A 24,445-nucleotide genomic window follows, 5' to 3' on the forward strand; every position below is an offset into this window, starting at 1 on the left:
GGAGTTCGAGACCAGCCTGGCCAACATGGCGAAAACCTGTCTCTACTGAAAATACAAAAATTAGCCAGGCACAGTGGCACGTACCTGTAATCCCAGCTACTCAGGAAGCTGAGAATCGCCTGAACCAGGGAGGTGGAGGTTGCAGTGAGCCAAGATCGAGCCACCGTACTCCAGCCTGGGCGACAGAGCAAGACTCTGTCTCAAAAAAAAAAAAAAAAAAAAAAAAGTTTACCGACCATGAAAGGATGGTTTTTCTGTTTCCCACAAGAGAGTCTACGTAGTTCTGGATACAGCAGACAATAAGATTGAACAGGATCTAAGCATCCATCCAGGGAAGAAAGAGTTCCAGTTAAAGAGAAAGAAAACCTTTTAGTTCCAAAGGATAATCAGACTTCTATACAAGTCACGCATTAGGGCAGCTGCACACATACATATCAAGTGTCTAAGATGCACACAGACTTATCCAGGCATGTGGGGTTGAGAATGAGTAGAAACAACCAAGCCATTCATGAGAAATATAGAAAAGCTATTTTCTTTTCTTTCTTTTCTTTTCTTTTCTTTTCTTTTCTTTTCTTTTCTTTTCTTTTCTTTTCTTTTCTTTTGAGACAGGGTCTCTCTCTCTCTCTCTCACCCAGGTTGGAGTGCAGTGGCTCAATCATGGCTCATTGCAGCTGTGACTTCCTGGGTTCAAGCGATCTTCCTACCTCAGCCTCCCGAGTAGGCTGGGACTACAGGTATGCATCACCATGCCTGGCTAATTATTTTTATTTATGTAGAGAAGAGGTTTCACTATGTTTCCCAAGCTGGTCTTGAACTCCTGGACTCAAACCATCATCCCACCTCAGCCTCCTAAAGTGATGATTTACAGGTATCAGCCACTGCGCCTGGCTAAAAAGCTGTTTTCAAAACCTGACAAAGCTACACCAAGTGTTCAGTCTATGATTTCATAATTAATTAATTAAAAATACTATCTACAGGCGCAGTGGCTCACGCCTGTAATCCCAGCACTTTGGGAGGCCAAGACGGGCGGATCATGAAGTCAGGAGATTGAGACCATCCTGGCTAACACAATGAAACCCCATATCTACTAAAAATACAAAAAGATTTGGTGGGCATAGTGGCACATGCCTGTAATCCCAGCTACTTGGAAGGCTGAGGCAGGAGAATCGCTTGAACTCAGGAGGCAGAGGTTGCAGTGAGCCGAGATTGCGCCACTACACTCCAGCCTGGGCGACAGAGCGAGACTCTGTCTAAAAAAAAAAAAAAGTATCTACAGCTGTGTTCCTATCACTTCCATCACCAATACGGTTGCCCTCAAAACCTCAGGAAGGGTTATCGTACTGATCTCTTACTAGAGGCAGTACATACAGAAGTGAGGAGTGTAGGCTCAGCACTCATACTGCCTGGGTTTGAAACTTAGCTTTGCCAGATACTAGCATTTGACCTTATTCAGCTATATAATTATAGTACCTAGGTTGCTGTGAGGTTTAAATGAGGTAATATATCTGAAGTCCTTAGAATAGTTTCTGGCACATAACCATATCAATATAAGCTATGATTGCAATTATAACATTATTTTTATTAGAACAGTACTTGGCCTTTGGCAAGAACTCAATATTAGGAATTTTAAATGTGGTAGGAAAAAAGTCCATAGTTGCAAGCATGCTCCCAAATCCTTGAGTAAAGGTAGGAAGCTCATTCTAGAGAAGGACTTTGCTGCCAGCCCAATTCTAAGGCATAACCAGTACCTGGCAAGAGTTCCAGGTAACCCATGGAAGCACCCCATGCTAGGCTTCAACATCAGTGAAATTCAGTTTTATAATTGCATCTATTAACATTAAGCATTTTTTCTTTTAACCTGATACCAGTGTTGCTATCAGCAAGGGAATGGGATAGCCAACACTGAAGGACTGACTGTGATCCTTCAGTGACAGGTGCTGGGAACCCTCTTTAGAGATTGCCTTGACTGAAGACAGTGGCTTTGTTAAAGGTCTTCACTCCTAGGGACAACCCCATCCAATTACTGATCAATGTGGGTGTATAAAGGCCAGGACCACTTGCTTTAGCTGGGAACAGCTTTGAGGAGGTCCTTCAGAGGTCCCAGTGGGTTGACTGAAAGCTTTGTAGGGAATACATCGCAAATAAATTTCTTTCTCTGCCCAATCCTACATTCTTACTCATTCCTCACAGGTGTTAATCCCAAAAGAACTCCTTAATAAACTTCCTATACACCGATCTCCAATCTCAGGGGATCCCAACCTACAGAAAGCACTCCAAGCTCCTTCCTACTTCAGAGTTTAGCACTATTAGTGCAGCAATAACTACCAACTGTTCCCTTTACCTGTTGTTTTAATTTGCATTTTTCTGATCACTACTGTGTTTAATATCTTTTTATTGTTGCCTTTCCTTTTGGGAAGCTGTTCTACAACAAGCATGGCTACTCACTTCATCATCTCCTTGAGGTTCCCCCACCCCTCTCTGGAGTTCTCTGATACAATCAGCTTGGAGCGCAGATTTTCACATTTGGGTGCAACAGCATCTACTGCTGGGGCTAAAACATCATTGGTGATAATGCAGTTTGCTTTTGAAGATTGTAGTCTGTAGAGAATGTCTTTCTGGGTCAGCTGAGTGGTTCCTGGAATTAAAACTGTCCCTGAAGGGGCAGAAAAGAAACAGTGTTTAGAAGAAAGGTTATTCTTCGTTATGTTAGAGTAGTGTAGATACCATCTATACATTCTCTATTTCTCAGAATGAGTTAGTCAGTTTACCAGGAAGATATCTATTTATCTTACTTTCACTTATCTGCTTTTGCCTTTCAAGAGATTTCAGAGTCTATGACCCTTTTGGCCTAACATGAAAGCATGTTAAATACTGGATAATTATTCTTTATTTGAAGACCATCCCTAACATTGAGCTTGAAGAAGGTTTTGATTGAAAAGTAATATTAACTAATATTTATTGAGTATTTGATTATATGTTTTAACTCATTCAGTCCCCACCAAAAAAACCCCCAAACATAAAAGCTATGAATAACTTGTCCAAGATATCACTTAAGTAATAAGTGACAGTGCAGGGATTGAACCCTGTAGCCTGACTCCAGAACTGTACACTTCACACTGCAGCTGAGTGCCTCTTAAAATGTACATGATTGCTTTATGATTTCTTTCCAAAAGGAAGGGTGGAGGCATTCATCTTTTCTGTGGTTCTATTCCTGCTGGTTATATATTACACTGTAAGATGAAGTATAATGATTAAGAGTGTCCTGGAGCCAGACACTCTTACAGCTGGGACTTGGGACAAGCCACTTCACCTCTGTGAGCTTCAGGTTCTGCATCTGTAAAGTGATATTATAATAATACTACTTCTCTTATAGGATAATTAGGGGATTAAATGAGTTAAAACATGTAAAGAACTTAGAACAGTGCTCAGTAAGCTTTGGGTATTATTTTCTGAAAGGATAAATGGACTCTCAAAAATATATAGATCTTCCTCCTGGGCCCCACCACCCTTAAGTCCCAGACCCTTAAGAGAGGGATGGAAAGCATTCACTTCACAATAGGTTTTACTCTTCCCAGGTGACACAGTAGGCAAGAAGATTGCGGAACACATGTCTGCCATTCCTGGACTCTTTTTTTTTTTTCTTAATAAATTTTATCTTATTTTTTGCACACAAAACAATAAACAGTTTCTAAAAGTACATATGAACAAAAAGATGCATATCAAACATATTAGGAAGGTTGCACATGGGAAGACGGGGAATAGAAATGGGGGGTGGGAATTAAAGAAAATAAATGAGAGAGGGACTTTGTATGGATCAATGATAATAACTCAATCCTCTATTTGACAAAGAAGAAGGAGAAGGAAGAGGAAGAAAAAGAAAGTGGGATAAAGGATCAGAAAGGGAGGAAAATAGAAAAAATTAGAGTATGACTCCAGGGTAGACCTGTTTTGTTGTCGCTTGGTTCGTTGGTTGGTTTGACAGTTGTATTTTTCATATGTTTTGCCATGTTGGCCAGGCTGGTCTCGAGCTCCTAGCCTCAAGTGATCAACCCGCCTCAGCCTCCCAGAGTACTGGGACTACAGGCGTGAGCCACCACATCCAGCCCCCACATTGCTTCTGGCCTCCGTGGTAGACCTCCCAGATGGGGCGGCCGGGCAGAGGCACTCTCCACATCCCAGACAGGGCGGCCAGGCAGAGGTGCTCCTCACTTCCCAGACGGGGCGGCCGGGCAGAGACGCTCCTCACTTCCTAGACAGGGTGGCGGCCGGGCAGAGGGGCTCCTCACTTCCCGGACAGGGCAGCTGGGCAGAGGCGCTCCTCACATCCCAGACGATGGGTGGCCGGGCAGAGGTGCTCCTCACTTCCCGGATGGGGCGGCCGGGCAGAGGCGCTCCTCACATCCTAGAAGGGGCAGCCGGGCAGAGGCGCTCCTCACTTCCCAGATGGGGCGGCTGCGCAGAGGGGCTCCTCACATCCCAGAAAGGGCGGCCGGGCAGAGGCGCTCCTCACTTCCCAGATGGGGCGGCTGCGCAGAGGGGCTCCTCACTTCCCAGATGGGGCGGCTGCACAGAGGGGCTCCTCACATCCCAGAAGGGGCGGCCGGGCAGAGGCGCTCCTCACTTCCCAGATGGGGCGGCTGCGCAGAGGGGCTCCTCACTTCCCAGACGGGGCGGCCGGGCAGAGTCGCTCCTCACATCCCAGACGATGGGTTGCCGGGCAGAGGAGCCCCTCATAACCCAGACGATGGGCGGCCAGGCAGAGACGCTCCCCACCTCCCAGACGGGGCGGCGGCCGGGCAGAGGCTGCAATCCCAGCACCCTGGGAGGCCAAGGCAGGTGGCTGGGAGGCCGAGGCTGCAGCGAGCCAAGACCACGCCACCGCACTCCAGCGCGGGCAACACCGAGCACCGAATGAGCGAGCCTCCGTCTGCAGTCCCAGCACCTCGGGAGGCCGAGGTGGGCAGAGCACTGGAGGTCAGGAGCTGGAGACCAGCCTGGCCGACATGGCGAAACCGCGCCTCCAGCCAAAGGAGAAAAACCAGGGAGGAGTGGTGGCACGCGGCGGCAATCCCAGGCAGCCCGCAGGCCAGGGCAGGAGAATCACGGGAGCCGGACACAGGGAGTCTGCAGCGAGCCGAGTTTACTGAAGCCTGGGCCACGGAAGGAAGGAAGGAAGGAAGGAAGGAAGGAAGGAAGGAAGGAAGGAAGGAAGGAAGGAAGGAAGCAAGCAAGCCATTCCTGGACTCTTGACACTGGCTCATCATTTCCCTTTGGGAAGGACCAGGCCTCTCCATCAGGGTTCTTCAAGAAATCAACAACCAGGACCAGAACACAGGTTCTTTAGAATATCTTTTCTTTCTAATCAGGGCAACACAACAATTTTTGTGAGGCTATAACTCTAAGGTTATCTTTTAAAGATATTCTACCTAGGGATAAGGAATTAGCCTACCACGGCCTAACTTTTATATAATTTAAAGGCACTCTTTGACAATAAGCCCACACCAAAATAAATGTATCATGATTACTTAGGTGTTCTGGAAAATCCCCCATCCAGCTTAGTAATAAATATGATCAGAAAGCAAACATTACTAACCTGTTCGCAGACAGGCCACATTTGCAAGCCACCACTCTGGGACCCTGGGCAGAATCAGAATTACCCGATCTCCTCTTTGTAGGGAACAGGCTTCTGAAAGTATATTGGCAAATTTTCTGGACAGAGATCCCAGTTCCTCAAAACTCCATTGCACCTCTTCTCCATTTCTGTTGATCCACCAAAAGGCTGGATTTGAAGGTTTCTTTCCAGCCTGAGGAAAGACAAACCAGTCATTGATTTAAAGGTTGTTATACAGCTAAATTCTGGGCCAACTGACTCAATGGAATAGATTAGGTGAAGAAAGTTCACAAGTCATTAGTTAGAACATGGATGGAGAATTTGGAAATAACTCTGGGGGAGACATCATCAAGATGGATGACTAGAGATGCCCAGTACTCGCCTCCTACCAGAAGTACCAAGACAGGGAGCAGATAACCACATGACAAATAGAGTGTCAAAGGAAGAACACTGGAATTTAGCAAGGAAGTGACAAAACTCTCTGAGACCTGAAAACTAGAGATGAAAGCATAGTGAGGGAAGAACAGCAGCTGGCCAAGATCAGCACAGAGCCCAGAGGGACTCCCTATTTTGAGGAAAATGTAAGTGGAAGATCCTCAGCAGTCCACATTCCCATCACAGATGCCTGAAATCCCACCTACAGGAGAGCCCCTCAGCCCTCACACGCCCTGAGCCTAGTAAATGCTGTATAGTATAGTATACTAGTACAGTATAATATTGTTCCAGAGAGGAAGTTCATACTAGGTCCCCCTGCAACAAACCCCAGGACCCGAGCTGCTACAGCATGGCATCATTTTAGGAACAGAGCTACTACCATACTACATCTTGCCCTGGGGCCAATTGTCCCTGCATCTCCACATCCCTGGGGCCTTGCTGACATCCCCACATGTTCCCGCAGAGGGCTGCAGCATTCCAACACCAGGTGGATCCAGTGATAGAGCCAGGCCACTGGCACCCGAGCCTATACACAGCACTCTACACCCCAGGGAACAGGCAATCCAGCACATCAGGGAGGCTGCCCCAGGACATACGGCACTAAAGCACACTCCCCACAGCCTGAGAGCTGCCTTCCTGAGCCTGCTGCCATGAACATCATCTTGCCCCCTCTAGTGGCAGAGCCGCTTTGTGCCTGCATTGCCATCTGCGGACCCAAGGACTGGCCCATTCAGGCCACCACTACTACAGGTACCCTTGTGCACTGCCAAAGGACCTGAGGTCTGACTCACTTAGGCTTACCACTGCTACTGCCAGTGCCCATGCACACTTCCTGGGAGCCTGAGGATCAGCCTGCCTGGGACCTGCTGGAGCCACTGCCGGCACCCTCATGATGAACAAAATAACACCTATCAATAACAATCTTGAATGTAAACAGTTTAAATTCCCCAGTTAAAAGATATGGACTGTATGGACTGACTGAATGGATAAAAAACAAGACCCAACTATGGGCCGCCTACAAGAAACTCACTTTACCTGTAAAGATACACATACATAGGGCCAGGGGCAGTGGCTCATGCCTGTAATCCCAGCACTTTGGGAGGCCGAGGCGGGCGGATCACGAAGTCAAGAAATCGAGACCATCCTGGCCAACATGGTGAAACCCCGTCTCTACTAAAAATACAAAAATTAGCTGGGCATGATGGCGTGCACCTGTAGTCCCAGCTATTTGGGAAGCTGAGGCAGGAGAATCGCTTGAACCCGGGAGGCGGAGGTTGCAGTGAGCTGAGATTGTGCCACTGCACTCCAGCCTGGCGACAGAGTGAGAATCTGTCTCAAAAAAAAAAAAAAAGATACACATAGAAAATGAAGAGATGGAAAATAATATTTCAAACAAATAGAAACCAAAAGTGTGCAGGAATAGCTACGCTTATATCACATGAAATATACTTTAAGTCAGAAAACATAAAAAGAGGCAAAGAAGGTCATTATATAATGATAAATAGATCAATTCAGCAAGAGGATATAACAATTGTAAATATATACGCACCCAACATCAGTGCATCCAGATATATAAAGCAAATATCATTAGATGTAAACAGATAGACTCCAATACAACAATGTTCGGGACTTTAACACTCTACCCTCAGCATTAGACAGATCATCTAGACAGAAAATTAACAAAGAAACATTGGATTTATACTGCACTTTGGACCAAATGGACCTAGGAGATATTTACACAACATTTTATCCAACAGCTACAGAATACACATTCTTCTTCTCATCAGCACATGGCACATTCTCCAGAATAGACCATATGTTAGGGCACAAAACAAATTTCAACAAATTCTTAAAAATTGAAATCATACCAATATGTTCTTAGACCACAATGGAATAAAACTAGAAATCAGTAACAAGAGGAACTTTGGAAAAGTGTACAAATACATGGAAATTAAACAACATGCTCCTGAATGACCAGTGAGTCAATGATGAAATTGAGAAGGAAAGCAAAAAATTTCTTGAAAATAATGAAAATGGAAACATAATATATAAAAATCAATGAAATAAAGCAAACAGTGTTAAGAAGGGAAGTTTACAGCCATAAACACCTATATCAAACAAGCAGAAAGATTTCAAATAAACAATCTAAGAATGCACCTCAAGGAACCAGAAAAGCAAGAGCAAACTAAATCCAAAATTAGTAGAAAGAAAGAAATAATAAAGATCAGAGCAGAAATAAATGAAATTGAGGCAAAATTATAAAAGATCAACAAAACAAAATTTTTTGAAGAAAAACAAAATAGACAAATCTGTAGCTAGATTAAGAAAAAAAGAGAAGACCCAAATAAATAAAATCAGAAATGAAAAAGGAGACATTACAACTGTACCACAGAAATACAGAAGATCATTAAAGACTATTATGAACAACTATATGCCAACAAACTGGAAAATGTAGAGGAAATGGATAAATTCCTGGACACACATAACCTACCAAGATAGAAAACCTGAATAGACCAATAATATGTAAAGAGATTGAATCAGTAATTTAAAAAAAAAACAGAATTGGATGGCTTTACTGCTGAATTCTACCATAAGAACTAACACTAAATCTTTTTTTTTTTTTTTTTTTTTTTGAGAGGGAGTCTCACTCTTGTTGCCTAGGCTGGAGTGCAATGGTGTGATCTTGGTTCACTGCAACCTCCGCTTCCCAGGTTAAAGTGATTCTCCTCCCTTAGCCTCCCTAGTAGCTGGGATTACAGGCATGCAGCATCATGCCCGGCTAATTTTTGTATTTTTAGTAGAGACACCACACTTCCTAACTTCAAATCATACTACAGAGCTATAGTAACCAAAACAGCATGGTACTGGCATAAAAACACATGCATAGACCAATGAAACAGAATAGAGAACCCAGAAATAAACCCACACATTTACATTCAATAGATTTTCAACAAAGGTGCCAAGAACATACACTGAGGAAAGGATATCCTCTTCAGTACATGGTCCGAGGAAAAGTGGTAATCATATGCGGTAGACTAAGACTAGAGCCCTCTCTCTCACCATATACAAAAATCAACTCGAACTGGACTATAGATTTAAATGTAAGACTCAAAACTATAAAACAACCGAAGAAAACATAGCGTAAATGCTTCAAGTCATTGATCGAGGCAAATGTTTTATTTTTTATTTTAATTTTAATTTTTAAAATTTTTTAAATTTCATAATAAATTTAATAAAATCGGCAGACCCTGAGCCAGAGTAGGCTCTGAGACTCCCCTAGGCAAATATTTTAGGGATAAGGATATGAAAACACAGGCAACAAAACCAAAAACAGACAAATGGGACTATACAAAGCTAAAAAGCTTCTGGACAGTAAAGGAAGCAATCAAGAAGAGACAAGATGTAGAATGGGAGAAAATATTTGTGAACTATTCACCTGACAAGAAATTAATATCCAGAATATACAGGAAATGCAAATAACCCAACAGCAAAACAAAACAAAACAAAACAAACAAACAAATAATTCAATTAAAAAATGGACGTAGAATCTGAATAAACATTTCTCAAAAGACATACTAATTGGCAGCAAGTATATGAAAAAATGCTCAACATCATTAATCATCAGGATAATTCAAATCAAAACCATGATGAGATATGATCTTACCCTAGTTAGAATGGCTATTATCAAAAAGACAAGATAACAAATGCTTGAGAGGATGTGGAGAAAAGGGAACTCTGAAACACTATTGGAGAGAATATAAATTAGTACAGCCATTGCAGAAAACAATATAAGGGCCTCTCAAAAAACTAAAAATAAAACTACCATATGATTTAGCAATCTCACCACTGGGTATTTTTTCAAAGGAAAGGAAATCAGTCTATCGAAGAGATATCTGCACTGCCATGTTTATTGCAGCACTGTACATAATAGCCAAGATATGGAATCAACCTAAATGTCTATCAAGAGATGAATGGATAAAGAAAATGTGGTATATATACACAGTGCAATACTATTCAGCCATAAAAAAGAATGAAATTCTGTTATTTGTGGCAACATGTATGAACTTGGAGGACATTATGTTAAGTGAAATAAGTCAGACATGGAAAGATAAATGCCACATGTTCTTACTCATATGTGGGAGCTTAAAAAAATGAGCTTCAGTGAACTTCAGCCTGGGCAACAGAGTAAGACCCTGTCTCCTAAAAAAAAAAAAAAAAAAAAAAAAAGGAGCTCGGCCTGGCGTGGTGGGTGGCTCACGCCTGTAATCCCAGTGCTTTGGGAGGCCAAGGTGGGCGGATCACTTGAGACCAGGAGTTCAAGGTCAGCCTGGCCAACATGGCAAAACCCTGTCTCTACTAAAAATACAAAAATTAGCCGGCATGGTGGCAGGTGCCTGTAGTCCCGGCTACTTGGGTGGCTGAGGCACAAGAATTGCTTGAACTCATGAGGCGGAGGTTGCAGTGGGCTGAGATCACACCACTACACTCCAGCCTGAAAAGAGCTCATAGAAGTAGGGAGTGGAATTGTGGCTATTAGAGGCTAGGAAGGGTAGTGGGGAGAGGAGGATAGAAAGAGGTTGGTTAATGGATGCAAAATTATAGCTAGATGGGAGGAATAAGTTCTAGTGTTCTATAGCACTGTAGAGTGAAAACAGTTAAGAATAATTTATTGTGTATGTTCAAAAAGCTAGGAGAGAGGATTTTGAATGCTCCCAGCATAAAGAAATGATGCATGTTTGAGATGATGGGTAGCCTAATTACCCTCACTTGATCACTACACATTTTATACATGTATCAAAAAATATCTCTGTACCTCATAACTACGTATAGTTATTACATAACTAAAAATAACAGGAAAAATAATACCTTTGGGGTCCTTATTTCTAGACGTTGGAAGCCATGTCATTTCTTTTGTCCCAAATCATTTCCCATTTAGCCTGATCATTTTTCTTTCCAATAAGTGAGAATTCTTGCATCCTTTATATTTTCCCCAAAGATTTATCTGTGCCTCCTTTTCTACCATTTCTGACTCTTGGAATTACTTTTCACTCTTCTCCTTTTTTTTTTTTAAGTCAATCTAGAATTCTACATTTATGTAATCCAGGGTCTCTCAACTAACCATGGAACTATTGACATTTCGGGTCAAATAATTCTTTGTTCTGGAGGCTGCCCTGTGCATTATGGGATATTTAGCAGAATCCCTGGCTTTTACCTGTTAGATGCTAGTAGCAACTGCCTCTGCCTCTATCACAGCAACAAAAATATTTCTAGACATTAGAGATGTTACCTAGGGGTAAAATCACTCCCAGATAAGAAATTGTGGTCTGACTGGCCCTCCCCCCAATACCTTTTCCTTATCAGTCCATTGGTCCAGGACATCTTTAGCAAAGTTGAAATACTCTGGAATCCCCAGTTTGAAGTCCTGTTTCATGGATTCATAGTTGGAGAAATTCTGAGGGGTTGCTGTTCTATTATCTTTATGCAATGCCCTCACAGAACCAAAAATTGCTAGGTGCTGAAAACACTTGGCATGATGTAGCATCTTCATGGTGACATGAGCTAGCATCAGTCTTGTTGGAAGCTTTAGCACTCAGGATTCGCACAGAGACCAGTCCATCTAAAAGACAAGCAAAAAGGACATATATTTGTTTCTGTCCTGAAGGTAGCCATACCCCAAAGTGGCTAAGTTTTGTTATTACCATTGATAATCATCATGATAGTACCATTTTCTGCATACACTCTGTGTTCCAAACACTGTGTTCAGTGTTTTATATACACTTTCTTATTAAATCCTCAGAGAAACCCTGTGAAGTGGGTACTATTATCATCTCTGTTTACAGATTGAGAAAATGACTAGTAAGAGGCATTGGCTGGATTTGAACCCAGAACTATCAGGTCCTAGCCCATTCTCCAGAATACTGTGCACTATTGACGCCCATATGCATTTCTAAAGAAGTAAAGATCTGGGTCACCCACTTAATCTCACTGAAAGCAAAGGGCTAAGCCTTCTTGTCTAATATCTTTCATCTGCAGATTTCAAAGTAGGGCAGAAATGTTAAGGAGCATTTTTCACAGTGGATAATCTGTAGATGAAGAAATCGAGAGTAGCCCAATAACAATTAGACATGAAAGCACTGTCACAGTTTATAAACTGTCTAGTTGATAGGCTGCAGTTCCCATGCTCTCAATAGGGGCCCATGCTACTTTGAAGTCCAGGCTTGTAGCTGCATTTGCTAGAGATGTAATAATGGGGCTTTAACATTTAGGACTTTTGTGGGGGAGGCCCATCTGGGCCATCGCCTGCTTCTGTGGGAAATCATTTGATCACAATGTCATTTACTTGGTTGAGGCTGTTAAAAATACCGTTCTAGGGATTATGAGTGTTTGAGGTTCTCCTCATTATACTTCCTGTAATTTTCCAAATTTCCTACAATGCAATATATATTACTCTCATAATCATTAAATCATCATTCTAACTACAATTCTAGCTGTGTGCCATGTAAGGCAGTCTGGCTATGTGGAAGCATTTCTGTACTGACACATTGCCAAAACAATACATAATTGCAGATGTCAGCTAAATGGACAGTTTAGCTGACATCTACAGTTATTGCAGTTTTACCCTAAACAGACCTGGTGTTTGGGCATCATGTTGATATAACCAGTGGATCGGGAAACCTGGGTACTTCTGTCCTTCCCATTTATTTGTGTGAAGACCTGACAAGTCAGTGATCTTGAGCACTCTGACACCATCTGGTTTCAGCTTTTATCTTTTTCACCTGCAAAGAAAATTGGAGACCCAGAGAGGGGAAACAGCCTGCTTCATTCTGTCATACCAGAGTTAGAACTAGAACTCTGGTCTTTAGATTGAATGTTTTTAATATCATTCGACAGAATTTCAATAGAGCAGTGGTTCGCAGTCCAGCTGTACATTTGAATCACCAAGAAAGCATTAAAAAAAAAAAACTCTGATGCCTAGGTCTTGGATCAATTAAATCAGAATATTTCAGAGGGGGCTCTGGGCCCATTTATATTTTTAAAAATGTCCTCAGATTTTAATGTGCAGCAGCCATGGTTGAGAATCACTGATTTAGAGGCTGTGATTTGTGAACCAGCATCATCATCATTATCACCTAGAAGCTTGCTAGAAATGCACATTCTCAGGCCCCACTCTAGATCTACTGAATTGGTAGATGTTGACATTTTAACAAGATCCCAGGTGACTGGTATGTACATTCAAGTGTGAAAAGCACTGGTCTATGGCATGATGGTTAAATACACTGGCTACTGAGTCATATAGTCATGTGATATGGTCTCCCAGTTTTGCCACTTATGAACTGCATGACCTTATTTGAATTATTAATCACTCTGAACCTCAGTTTCACATTTTACCAATGGAGCAACTAATAGAACCTCCATCAGAGATTTGTCCTGAAGACTAAATGGGATACTGTATGTGAAATGCTTATCATGGTGCCAAGCATATTACCCTCTACTAGAATAGGAGTCAGCAAACTTTTTCTGTGAAGGGCCAGACACTAAATATTTGAGGCTTTGTGGGCCATATGGTCTCTGCTGCAGGTATTTAACTCTGCCATTGAGAGAGCAGCCATTGACAATACATAAATAAATTTTGGCATGGCTGTGTTCTAATAAAACCTTATTTATGGATACTGACACCAGAACTTCATTTAGTTTTCATGTGTCATGAATTAGTGTTCCTCTTTTAGTTATTTTTCAACCATTAAAAAATTTAAAAACCATTCTTAGTTCAAAGGCTATACACAAACACGCATAGGGCTGGATTTGACCCATGGGCTGCAGTTTGCTGATCTTTGCACTGTCATGCAAGTTCTACCAGAGCAGCGGCCTTGTCTGTTATGTTCCTAGGAAGAATTAACAAAAATTTCTTGGCAGGCTTCAGGAGAAAAGGCTGCTCTTAAGAACAGGACTAAAATCACTCTGAATCCCAGTTGCCCTGCAGGTTAAGACCTTAAGTCCAACAATGTCATTCTCTTTGGCATTGGGGATTGGGTACAGAGGGAACTACCGGTCCCTGTTTTTTGCTGGCAAGTCACAGCCTATGCTTTTGGCTGCTCTCCTCTTAACAGAATTAGCATCAGGTTTCCTTCAACTGAAAGAAGTTAAGTAATCAACACTACTTGTCTCTCTCTGTTTTTTTTTTTTTTTTTAATTTTTTTTGCATACAAAAACAATAAACATTTTCTAAAAATACATACAAACAAAAAGATGCGTATCAAACATATTAGGAAGGTTGCACATGGGAAGTTGGGGAATAGAAATGGGGGGTGGGAGTTAAAATAAATGAGAGAGGGACTTTATATGGATCAGTGATAATAACTCAATCCTCTATTTGACAAAGAAGAGGGAGAAGGAAGAGGAAGAAAAAGAAAGTGGGATAAAGGATCAGAAAGGGAGGAAAATAGAAAAAATTAGAGTATTACTCCAGGGTAGACCTGTTTTGTTGTCACTGAGTTGGTTGGTTGGTTTGTCTGTTGTATTCTTCATGTTTCGCCAAGTTGGCCAGACTGGTCTTGAACTCCTAGCCCGAAGTGATCAACCCGCCTCGCCCCCCAGAGTGCCAGGACCACAGGCGTGAGCCACCACGTCCAGCCCCCACATTGCTTCTGGCCTCCGTGGTAGACCTCCCAGATGGAGCGGCCAGGCAGAGGAGCTCCTCACTTCTACCCAGACACGGGGCGGCCGGGCAGAGGAGCTCCTCACTTCCCAGACGGGGCGGCCAGGCAGAGACGCTCCTCACTTCTTCCCAGACGATAGGTGGCCGGGCAGAGGCGCTCCTCACTTCCCAGACGATGGGTGGCCGGGCAGAGGCGCTCCTCACTTCTTCCCGGACGGGGCGGCCGGGCAGAGGCGCTCCTCACTTCCCAGACGGAGCGGCCGGGCAGAGGTGCTCCTCAATTCCCAGACGATGGGTGGCCGGGCAGAGGCGCTCCTCACTTCCCAGATGGGGCAGCCGGGCAGAGGCTCTCCTCACTTTCCAGACGATGGGTGGCCGGGCAGAGGCGCTCCTCACCTCCCAGACAATGGGTGGCCGGGCAGAGGCGCTCCTCACCTCCCAGACGATGGGTGGCCGGGCAGAGGCGCTCCTCACCTCCCAGACGATGGGTGGCCGGGCAGAGGCGCTCCTCACTTCCCAGACGCGGCGGCCGGGCAGAGGCGCTCCTCACTTCCCAGACGGTGGGTGGCCGGGCAGAGGCGCTCCTCACTTCCCAGACGGGGCGGCCGGGCAGAGGCGCTCCTCACTTCTTCCCGGACGGGGCGGCCGGGCAGAGTCGCTCCTCACTTCTTCCCGGACGGGGCGGCCGGGCAGAGGCGCTCCTCACTTCTTCCCGGACGGGCCGGCCGGGCAGAGGCGCTCCTCACTTCTTCCCGGACGGGGCGGCCGGGCAGAGGCGCTCCTCACTTCTTCCCGGACGGGGCGGCCGGGCAGAGGCGCTCCTCACTTCTTCCCGGACGGGGCGGCCGGGCAGAGGCGCTCCTCACTTCCCAGACGATGGGTGGCCGGGCAGAGGCGCTCCTCACTTCCCAGATGGGGCAGCCGGGCAGAGGCTCTCCTCACTTTCCAGACGATGGGTGGCCGGGCAGAGGCGCTCCTCACCTCCCAGACAATGGGTGGCCGGGCAGAGGTGCTCCTCACTTCCCAGATGATGGGTGGCTGGGCAGAGGCACTCCTCACTTCCCAGACGGGGCGGCTGGGCAGAGGCGCTCCTCACTTCCCAGACGATGGGTGGCCGGGCAGAGGCGCTCCTCACTTCCCAGACGGGGTGGCTGGGCAGAGGCGCTCCTCACTTCCCAGATGGTGGGTGGCCGGGCAGAGGCGCTCCTCACTTCCCAGACGGGGCAGCCGGGCAGAGGCGCTCCTCACTTCTTCCCGGATGGGGCGGCCGGGCAGAGTCGCTCCTCACTTCTTCCCGGACGGGGCGGCCGGGCAGAGGCGCTCCTCACTTCTTCCCGGACGGGGCGGCCGGGCAGAGGCGCTACTCACTTCTTCCCGGACGGGGCGGCCGGGCAGAGGCGCTCCTCACTTCTTCCCGGACGGGGCGGCCGGGCAGAGGCGCTCCTCACTTCTTCCCGGATGGGGCGGCCGGGCAGAGGCGCTCCTCACTTCTTCCCGGACGGGGCGGCCGGGCAGAGGCACTCCTCACTTCTTCCTGGATGGGGCGGCCGGGCAGAGGCGCTCCTCACTTCCCAGATGGAGCGGCCGGGCAGAGGTGCTCCTCACTTCCCAGACGATGGGTGGCCGGGCAGAGGCGCTCCTCACTTCCCAGATGGGGCAGCCGGGCAGAGGCTCTCCTCACTTTCCAGACGATGGGTGGCCGGGCAGAGGCGCTCCTCACCTCCCAGACAATGGGTGGCCGGGCAGAGGCGCTCCTCACCTCCCAGACGATGGGTGGCCGGGCAGAGGCGCTCCTCACCTCCCAGACGATGGGTGGCCGGGCAGAGGCGCTCCTCACTTCCTAGACGGGGCGGCCGGGCAGAGGCGCTCCTCACTTCTTCCCGGACGGGGCGGCCGGGCAGAGTCGCTCCTCACTTCTTCCCGGACGGGGCGGCCGGGCAGAGGCGCTCCTCACTTCTTCCCGGACGGGGCGGCCGGGCAGAGTCGCTCCTCACTTCTTCCCGGACGGGGCGGCCGGGCAGAGGCGCTCCTCACTTCTTCCCGGACGGGGCGGCCGGGCAGAGGCGCTCCTCACTTCTTCCCGGACGGGGCGGCCGGGCAGAGGCGCTCCTCACTTCTTCCCGGACGGGGCAGCCGGGCAGAGGCGCTCCTCACTTCTTCCCAGACGGGGCGGCCGGGCAGAGGCGCTCCTCACTTCCCAGACGATGCGTGGCCGGGCAGAGGCACTCCTCACTTCCCAGACGGGGCGGCCGGGCAGAGGCACTCCTCACTTCCCAGACGGGGCGGCCGGGCAGAGGCGCTCCTCACTTCCCAGACGGTGGGTGGCCGGGCAGAGGCGCTCCTCACTTCCCAGACGATGGGTGGCCGGGCAGAGGCGCTCCTCACCTCCCAGATGGGGCGGCCGGGCAGAGGCGCTCCTCACTTCTTCCCGGATGGGGCGGCCAGGCAGAGGCGCTCCTCACTTCTTCCCGGACGGGGCGGCCGGGCAGAGGCGCTCCTCACTTCTTCCCGGACGGGGCGGCTGGGCAGGGGCGCTCCTCACTTCTTCCCGGACGGGGCGGCCGGGCAGGGGCGCTCCTCACTTCTTCCCGGACGGGGCGGCCGGGCAGGGGCGCTCCTCACTTCTTCCCGGACGGGGTGGCCGGGCAGAGGCGCTGCTCACTTCCCAGACGATGGGTGGCCGGGCAGAGGCGCTCCTCACTTCCCAGACGGTGGGTGGCCGGGCAGAGGCGCTCCTCACTTCCCAGAAGATGGGTGGCCGGGCAGAGGCGCTCCTCACCTCCCAGATGGGGCAGCCGGGCCGAGGCGCTCCTCACTTCCCAGACGATGGGCGGCCGGGCAGAGGCGCTCCTCACTTCCCAGACGGTGGGTGGCCGGGCAGAGGCGCTCCTCACTTCCCAGACGGTGGGTGGCCGGGCAGAGGCGCTCCTCACTTCCCAGACGGTGGGTGGCCGGGCAGAGGCGCTCCTCACTTCTTCCCGGATGGGGCGGCGGGGTAGAGGCGCTCCTCACTTCTTCCCGGATGGGGCGCCCAGGCAGAGGCGCTCCTCATTTCTTCCGGGACGCGGCGGCCGGGCAGAGGCGCTCCTCACTTCCCAGACGGGGCGGCCGGGCAGAGGCGCTACTCACTTCTTCCCGGACAGGGCGGCCTGGCAGAGGCGCTCCTCACTTCTTCCCGGACGAGGCGGGAGGGCAGAGGCGCTCCTCATTTCTTCCCGGACGGGGCGGCCGGGCAGAGGCGCTCCTCACTTCTTCCCGGACGGGGCGGCCGGGCAGATGCGCTCCTCACTTTCTCCCGGACGGGGCGGCCGGGCAGAGGCGCTCCTCACCGCCCAGACGATGGGAGGCTGGGCAGAGGCGCTCCTCACTTCCCAGACGGGGCGGCCGGGCAGAGGTGCTCCTCACTTCCCAGACGGGGCGGCCGGGCAGAGGCGCTCCTCACTTCCCAGACGGGGCGGCCGGGCAGAGGCGCTCCTCACTTCCCAGACGGGGCGGCCGGGCAGAGGCGCTCCTCACTTCCCAGACGGGGCGGCCGGGCAGAGGCGCTCCCCACCTCCCAGATGGGGCGGCGGCCGGGCAGGGGCTGCAATCCCAGCACCCTGGTAGGCCAAGGCAGGCGGCCGGGGGGCAGAGGCTGCCGCGAGGCCAGACCACGCCACCGCACTCCAGCCCGGGCAACACCGAGCACTGGGTGAGCGAGACTCCGTCTGTAGTCCCAGTACCTCGGGAGGCTGAGGCGGGCAGAGCACTCGGCGTCAGGAGCTGGCGACCAGCCTGGCCAAGATGGCGAACGCGTGTGTGCAGCGAAAGGAGAAAAGGCAGGGAGTGGTCGCGCGTGCCGGCAGTCCCAGGCAGTCCGCGGCGCGGGCAGCAGCAAGCCGAGTAGATTGTAGCCTGGGCCAGAGAGGGAAAGAGAAGAAAGAAAGAAAGAGAGAGAGAGAGAGAGAAAGAAAGAAAGAAAGAAGGGAGGGAGGGAGGGAGGGAAGGAAGGTCTGTTTTTAATTTTTTTTTCCGCATAATATCTTCAAATGGCTCAAAAAAAACTGTAAAAGGTACACAGGGAAAAAAAAATATCTGCCTCCCACCTCTAGTCTCAAAGCTGCTCACTTTGCTGTCACTCCTAGGAAACCACTATTATTATTTCTACTTATCTTTTCAGAGTTTCTTTATGTGATTTCAAGCAACTTATGAGTATAGATTCTTATTTCTCCACCAATTTTACACAACTGGTAGCCCAGAATACACAATAATCTGCCCACTAAAAACATTTTTAACAATGTACCATTTGAGGGCTTTCCATACCAGTGCACAGAGATCTTCATTCTATTTTTTTTAAATGAAGTATTTATTTATTTATTCTTTCCTTTTTTTCCCCCCCTAAAGACAGGATCTCACTCTGTCACCCAGACTGGAGTGTAGTGGCACGACCACCCCTCAGTGCAGCTTGAGCTTCTGGGATGAAGTGATCCTCCTGCCTCAGCCTCCAGAGTACCTGGAATTACAGGTGTGTGCCACCACACCCAGCTAAGTGTTTTAAAAAATTTTTTAGAGATGGGGTCTCGCTATGTTGCCCAGGCTGGTCTCAAACTCCTGACCTCAAGCAATCCTCCTGTGCTAAGCACTTTGCAGTTATTTATTATTATTTCCATTTTACAGACAAGGAAATATACACAAACACGCACATGGCCTCCCAAAGCACTAGGATTACAGGTGGGAGCCACCGCACTCAGCCCTGTTCTGGTTTTTTTCTTTTAACAGTTGCATGACATTCTAGTGGAGAACTGCACTGTCATTTCTTAAACCGGTCCGCTATCAATGATTACTTGAGTTTTTGTATAATTTTGCAATTTAGATAAAATGTTGAAACTATGTCTTCCAAAAGGAATGTCCTGATTCTTTCATTACTTGGATGTAAAAATGAATAGTATTTTTAAGTGGTTGTGAAGTATTAGAAAAAATTTCTGATTCTGTTAAATAAGAGGCAGGAATTTGGACAAATAACTTAAGGTCTTGAGCTTCATTCTTGGTAGTTGGCATGATTCTTTTATTTATTCAACAATTATTAATCACTTGCCATGAATTATTTCAGACACAGAGGATACAGGAGGGAATGCAAGAGACAAGGTCTTCCCTGCTCTCATGGAAAGACACATATAGTAAACAAGGGAATAAATAAATGTGATGTTACACAAGAAAACAAAGAGAGTAACGGGAGAAAAGGGACCTTTTAGGAGGTCTCTCTAGGTACGTTACATTTTTGCTGAGATCTGGCAAGTGGTTGTACTGTTAAGCACTTTGCAGTTATTTATTAGTATTTTCATTTTACAGACAAGGAAGTATACACAAACAGACACACATATTTAAATTGGACAATACATTTATTCATTACCCATATATTTATTGAATACTTGCTATATGCCAGACCTGTACTAAATGCTGAAAATATAGCTGTGAACAAGACACAGCTGGTCTTGCTCCCATGAAGCTTATAGACTATTAAGAAAGACATTAAATAATTATGTAAATATCAATATGATTGGGGATAAATATATCATACTTAGCTTGCTGATTCTGAATAGAATCAGAGTTTAGTATGATTTGTTCCCTAGCTCTCATACAATACTCTACACCACATTCAGAATCCTTCAAACGTATGTTGAAAAGAAAATTGATCAGTCATTTGGAGCTTAAAATGAACCTAACCATTCTGTTCTACCAAAAAGCAAACATCAACATCCTCTTCATCAAAACCTTTGATTGCCTTCTCCTCAACAAAGTTCTTTTCCTCCCTTTTCATTGATCTTAGCATTTTACAACTTCTATTTCCAAGGTTTATAAAATTATTTGTAGGCAAAATTGCTGAGATAACTTTCCCAGGGTGACTCCAGATTTTTATACTGAGCCACAGAAACATTGGTAAGGAAAACTCTTCTAAGAAAGACAGTATCACCCCTGGTCAGATGGGCTTCTGAAAGTATTTAAGGTCTCATCTGAAATGCAAGCTCTTTGTCTCTACAGCCAAAGGGGGCTTTAGCCTCCCCATAGCTCCATAAACATCCCTCCCTCTAAGTATCCAAGTAATAACAGTAGTTTAACATATACAGCCTCAACGCAAGGTAAACCACTGCTGTTCTCTCCAACCCCAAACGGACCCAGCCTGAAACCCCTCCTATACAGAACTTTTGCAGCTGCCCTTGACCACCTAAAAGAGAAAACTGGCTGTCCTTAGGTTTGCATCTGTGTTTCCAAAAGTTTCCTGGAAGTAATTTACATACTTTCTGGATGATGCAGAAGATGGATTCCCATCTGTCACTGAGCAAGGTGGGGAGCTAAGCAGACAGTACAATGAAAATCTCAGCCACTACCTGGTCTTTTTTTTGAGATGGAGTCTCACTCTGTCACCCAGGCTGGAGTGCAGTGATGCAATCTCAGCTTACTGCAACCTCCACCTCCCAGGTTCAAGTGACCCTACTGCCTCAGGCTCCCAAGTAGCTGGGGTTACAGGCACCTGCCACCACACCTGGCTAATTTTTTATTTTCAGTAGAGATAGGGTTTCACCATGTTGGCCAAGCTGGTCTCGAACTCCTGGCCTCAAGTGATCTGCATCTGCCCACCATAGCCTCCTAAAGTGCTGGGATTACAGGCTTGAGCCACCTCATCTGGTTCAATTAAAATTAAAAAAAAATTTATCAACTTAATACATGTACATAGTTTTTCAAAAAATCAAAGAGCACCAAAAGGCTCAACATGAAAACTCAGCTGCTACATTTATAGCCTTTTGTGTGTGCATACTCCTCATCACTTAACAGATAGTATCACACAACTGAGAAATTCTGAGAGTAATTTTGGCTGCCTGAGACTTTAATGACAGCATTTTTGATTGTTGGTTTCGTTCATCTGTTTGTTATCTTTGCTCAAAAAACAGATGTGCCAGTTCAGGAAATCTTACACAGGAGAGGAGATGAGGTACTCACTAGTTAACAGATTCCAACACAGCTGGAGATTATGGCAGACTTGTTTCTTAGAAGAGCAGCCCTGAACCTTGAGTTCTCACATCTGCTTTTTCCTCGCAGCAGTCTAAAGGAGAGGGAGGAGCAGTCTGACAATCCGGAGGAGCAAGACTGGCCCAAAGCACTTTCCTTGATTGGTGGAGACATTCTGGAGGAGGAGCCAAGCTCTGGGCTAAAGGTTACAGGACTCCCAGCGGTTCCTCTTACAGGTAATGATTTACAGACACAACAAGCTTTTGAGGGGCTGAGAAAGCAAATTATTCACAAGAAGGAAAGTGTCCAAGGAGTTGCTAAAGTGGTTAGTTCTGTAAAGGGGCAGAGAGAGCACTTCTCAGAAGGAAGAACAGATGGAGGAAGCCATAGAGGAGTTTTGAAATTGAAAGGAAAGAAGTTGAGGGGCGGTTATGGGTTGGCCTAAATCTCATCAAGCCCATTGGTGCGTTTATCTGTCGAAGTGGCAGGACTAAACATAAACGCTATCAGGTTACTCCCCTGCTCAAATCTTTCAGTGCTTCTCTTTCCACTCCAGGTAAAATCCGAGTCTTACGTGAACTGCAAGGAGTTGTATGATCTGGCACAGGGTCCTCTGATCCACAGCCCATTCTCCTTCCTCTGCCTCACTCTGCACAGCCACCAGCCTCCTTGCTTTTTCTCAAACACACTTGCCTGTTTCAGCCTCAGGCTTTCTGAATTCACAGTTCCCACTGACTGGAACTCTTTCCTCAGATATCCCCCTGGCCAAATTCCTCATTTTATGAGGTGTCCTATTAAATAACTCTTCCCTTACCTCATTTTCTAAAGTAGAACTCTTCATTTTTTCTCTTTTACCTTTTTTTAACTTTTTACATCTCTTACTATCACCCTTGAGGGTAAGAACTCTTTTTGTTTGATGGTGTATCTATTGCCTGGAATAGCTACTGGCAAATTTTAGGCATTCAATAAATAGTTGATGGATATGTGAATAAATAAAGGACTCTTTCAATTACACGTGAGAGACCCAACTTAAATTTACTTGAAGAGGAATTTGTTGGTCACTTTTGAGTTCTAGGAGTCTTTTGTTGTTGATTCCTTGGTATTTTCTGTGTAATCACATTACCTGTAAATAAGTAAACAGATTTTACTTCTTTCTTTTAGATCTATATGCTTTTTATTTCCTTTTCTTGCCTTATTGCACAGGCTAGAATGTCTAGCTCTACATTGAATAAGAGTGACGAGAGCAGACATCCTTGCCTTGCTTTTGATCTTAGAGGGAAAACATTCAGTCTTTCATGGTTAGGTACAATATTAGCTATAGGTTTTGTGTAGATGCCCTTTATCAAGTTGAGGAAATTCTCCTCTATTTCTATTTTTTTCTGAGTGTTTTTATCATGAATAAGTGTTGAATTTTGGCAAGTGTTTTTTCTGCATCAGTTACTATAAGCATGTGGTGTTTTTCTTCTTTAGCCTGTTAATAAGATAGATTACACTGATCTTCTAATATTGAACCAGTCTTGCCTCCCTGGAATAAACCTCGCTTGGTCCTGGTGTATATTTCTTTTTCTGTATTGCTGAATTCTATAGTTATGTCTCTTGACAAATTTGAGAACGTTTCAGCTATTATTTCTTAGAGTAAATTTTTAGCCCCCATGTTAGATCTTTTTTTTTTTTTTTTTTTTTTTGAGATGGAGTCTTGCTCTCTCCCCCAGGCTGGAGTGCAGTGGCGCGATCTCGGCTCACTGCAAGCTCTGCCTCCCAGGTTCATGCCATTCTCCTGCCTCAGCCTCCCGAGTAGCTGGGACTACAGGCACCCGCCACCGCACCCGGCTAATTTTTTGTATTTTTTTTAGTAGAGACGGGGTTTCACCGTGTTAGCCAGGATGGTCTCGATCTCCTGACCTTGTGATCCACCCGCCTCGGCCTCCCAAAGTGCTGGGATTACAGGCTTGAGCCACCGCGCCCGGCCCATGTTAGATCTTTTATGATAGTTCCACAGGTCCCTGAGGCTCTGTTCTTTTTTTTCTCTTTTTCCCATTCTAGTTTCTTTCTGTTGTTCAGGTTGAGTAAATTCTGGCTTCCAGTTCTTTGATTTTTTTCTTCTATTATTTCTATTCTGATGTTAAGCTCATTATTAGAGATAGGGAAAAAACAGTGTTTTTTTTTTCTACTTTCACATACCATTCAACATAATGTTAGCAGTGGTGAATCCATATGGATCTACAGTAACTTGATTCTTGCCTCTTCAAAGGAAAGAATTCATCCAAGAGGCATAAGGCAGAGTGAGAGACTGAGGCAAGTTTTTGAGCAGGAGTGAGAGTTTATTAGAAAGTTTTAGAGCAGGAACCAAAGGAAGAGGGGCAAGCAGGCAACTTGAGAGATCCAGGTGCCCTGTTTGACTTTTGACTTCGGGTTTTATACATTGGCATGCTTCCAAGGTTTTGTATCTCCTTTGATTTTTTTCCTTGGTGTGGGCTGTCTGCATGTGCAGTGGCCTGTAAGCACTTGGGAGGGGCTGCATGTGCAATATCTTTACTGAAGTTGTGCACATTCTCATTTGAGGCGTTTTTCCCTTACCAGTCAAGTGTTCCTAGAGGAAGGTTGTATACCAGTTAAAATCTGCCATTTTGCCTCTTAGTACGCATGCTTGAGCACACTTGCCCAGCTCCTGAGATCTTACTGGAAAGCTGCTGATCACCAGCTTTAGGTGTTTTCTATCTCTTAGGAGACTGCTTTTCCCTGGCACTTACTGCAACCAA

At 46.6% G+C, this 24,445-nt stretch overlaps 1 protein-coding gene across 13 annotated transcripts in view; it reads right to left on the reverse strand.

Annotated features, from left to right (window-relative positions):
- Nucleotides 1-24,445, reverse strand: part of ACSM3 (acyl-CoA synthetase medium chain family member 3) — a 68,980-nt gene that overhangs the window by 17,170 nt on the left and 27,365 nt on the right. For 4 of the 13 annotated variants that reach the window (XM_063612122.1, XM_063612120.1, XM_063612121.1 and 1 more), the window contains exons 1-5: nt 21,678-21,792; nt 11,394-11,663; nt 5,594-5,804; nt 2,446-2,653; nt 85-195 (exon numbers count right to left, since the gene is read on the reverse strand). In XM_063612122.1, the coding sequence (XP_063468192.1) occupies nt 85-195; nt 2,446-2,653; nt 5,594-5,804; nt 11,394-11,612 (749 nt within the window). In that variant the 5' untranslated portion in view covers nt 11,613-11,663; nt 21,678-21,792. Of the gene's footprint in view, nt 1-84; nt 196-2,445; nt 2,654-5,593; nt 5,805-11,393; nt 11,664-12,676; nt 12,823-20,977; nt 21,008-21,677; nt 22,015-24,445 lie in introns of those variants that run through there. The other 9 variants (XM_063612128.1, XM_055233107.2, XM_063612124.1 and 6 more) reach the window with 6 other exon arrangements.

This window comes from Symphalangus syndactylus, chromosome 11, assembly GCF_028878055.3.
Source record: "Symphalangus syndactylus isolate Jambi chromosome 11, NHGRI_mSymSyn1-v2.1_pri, whole genome shotgun sequence".
Classification (NCBI taxonomy): Eukaryota; Metazoa; Chordata; class Mammalia; order Primates; family Hylobatidae; genus Symphalangus; species Symphalangus syndactylus.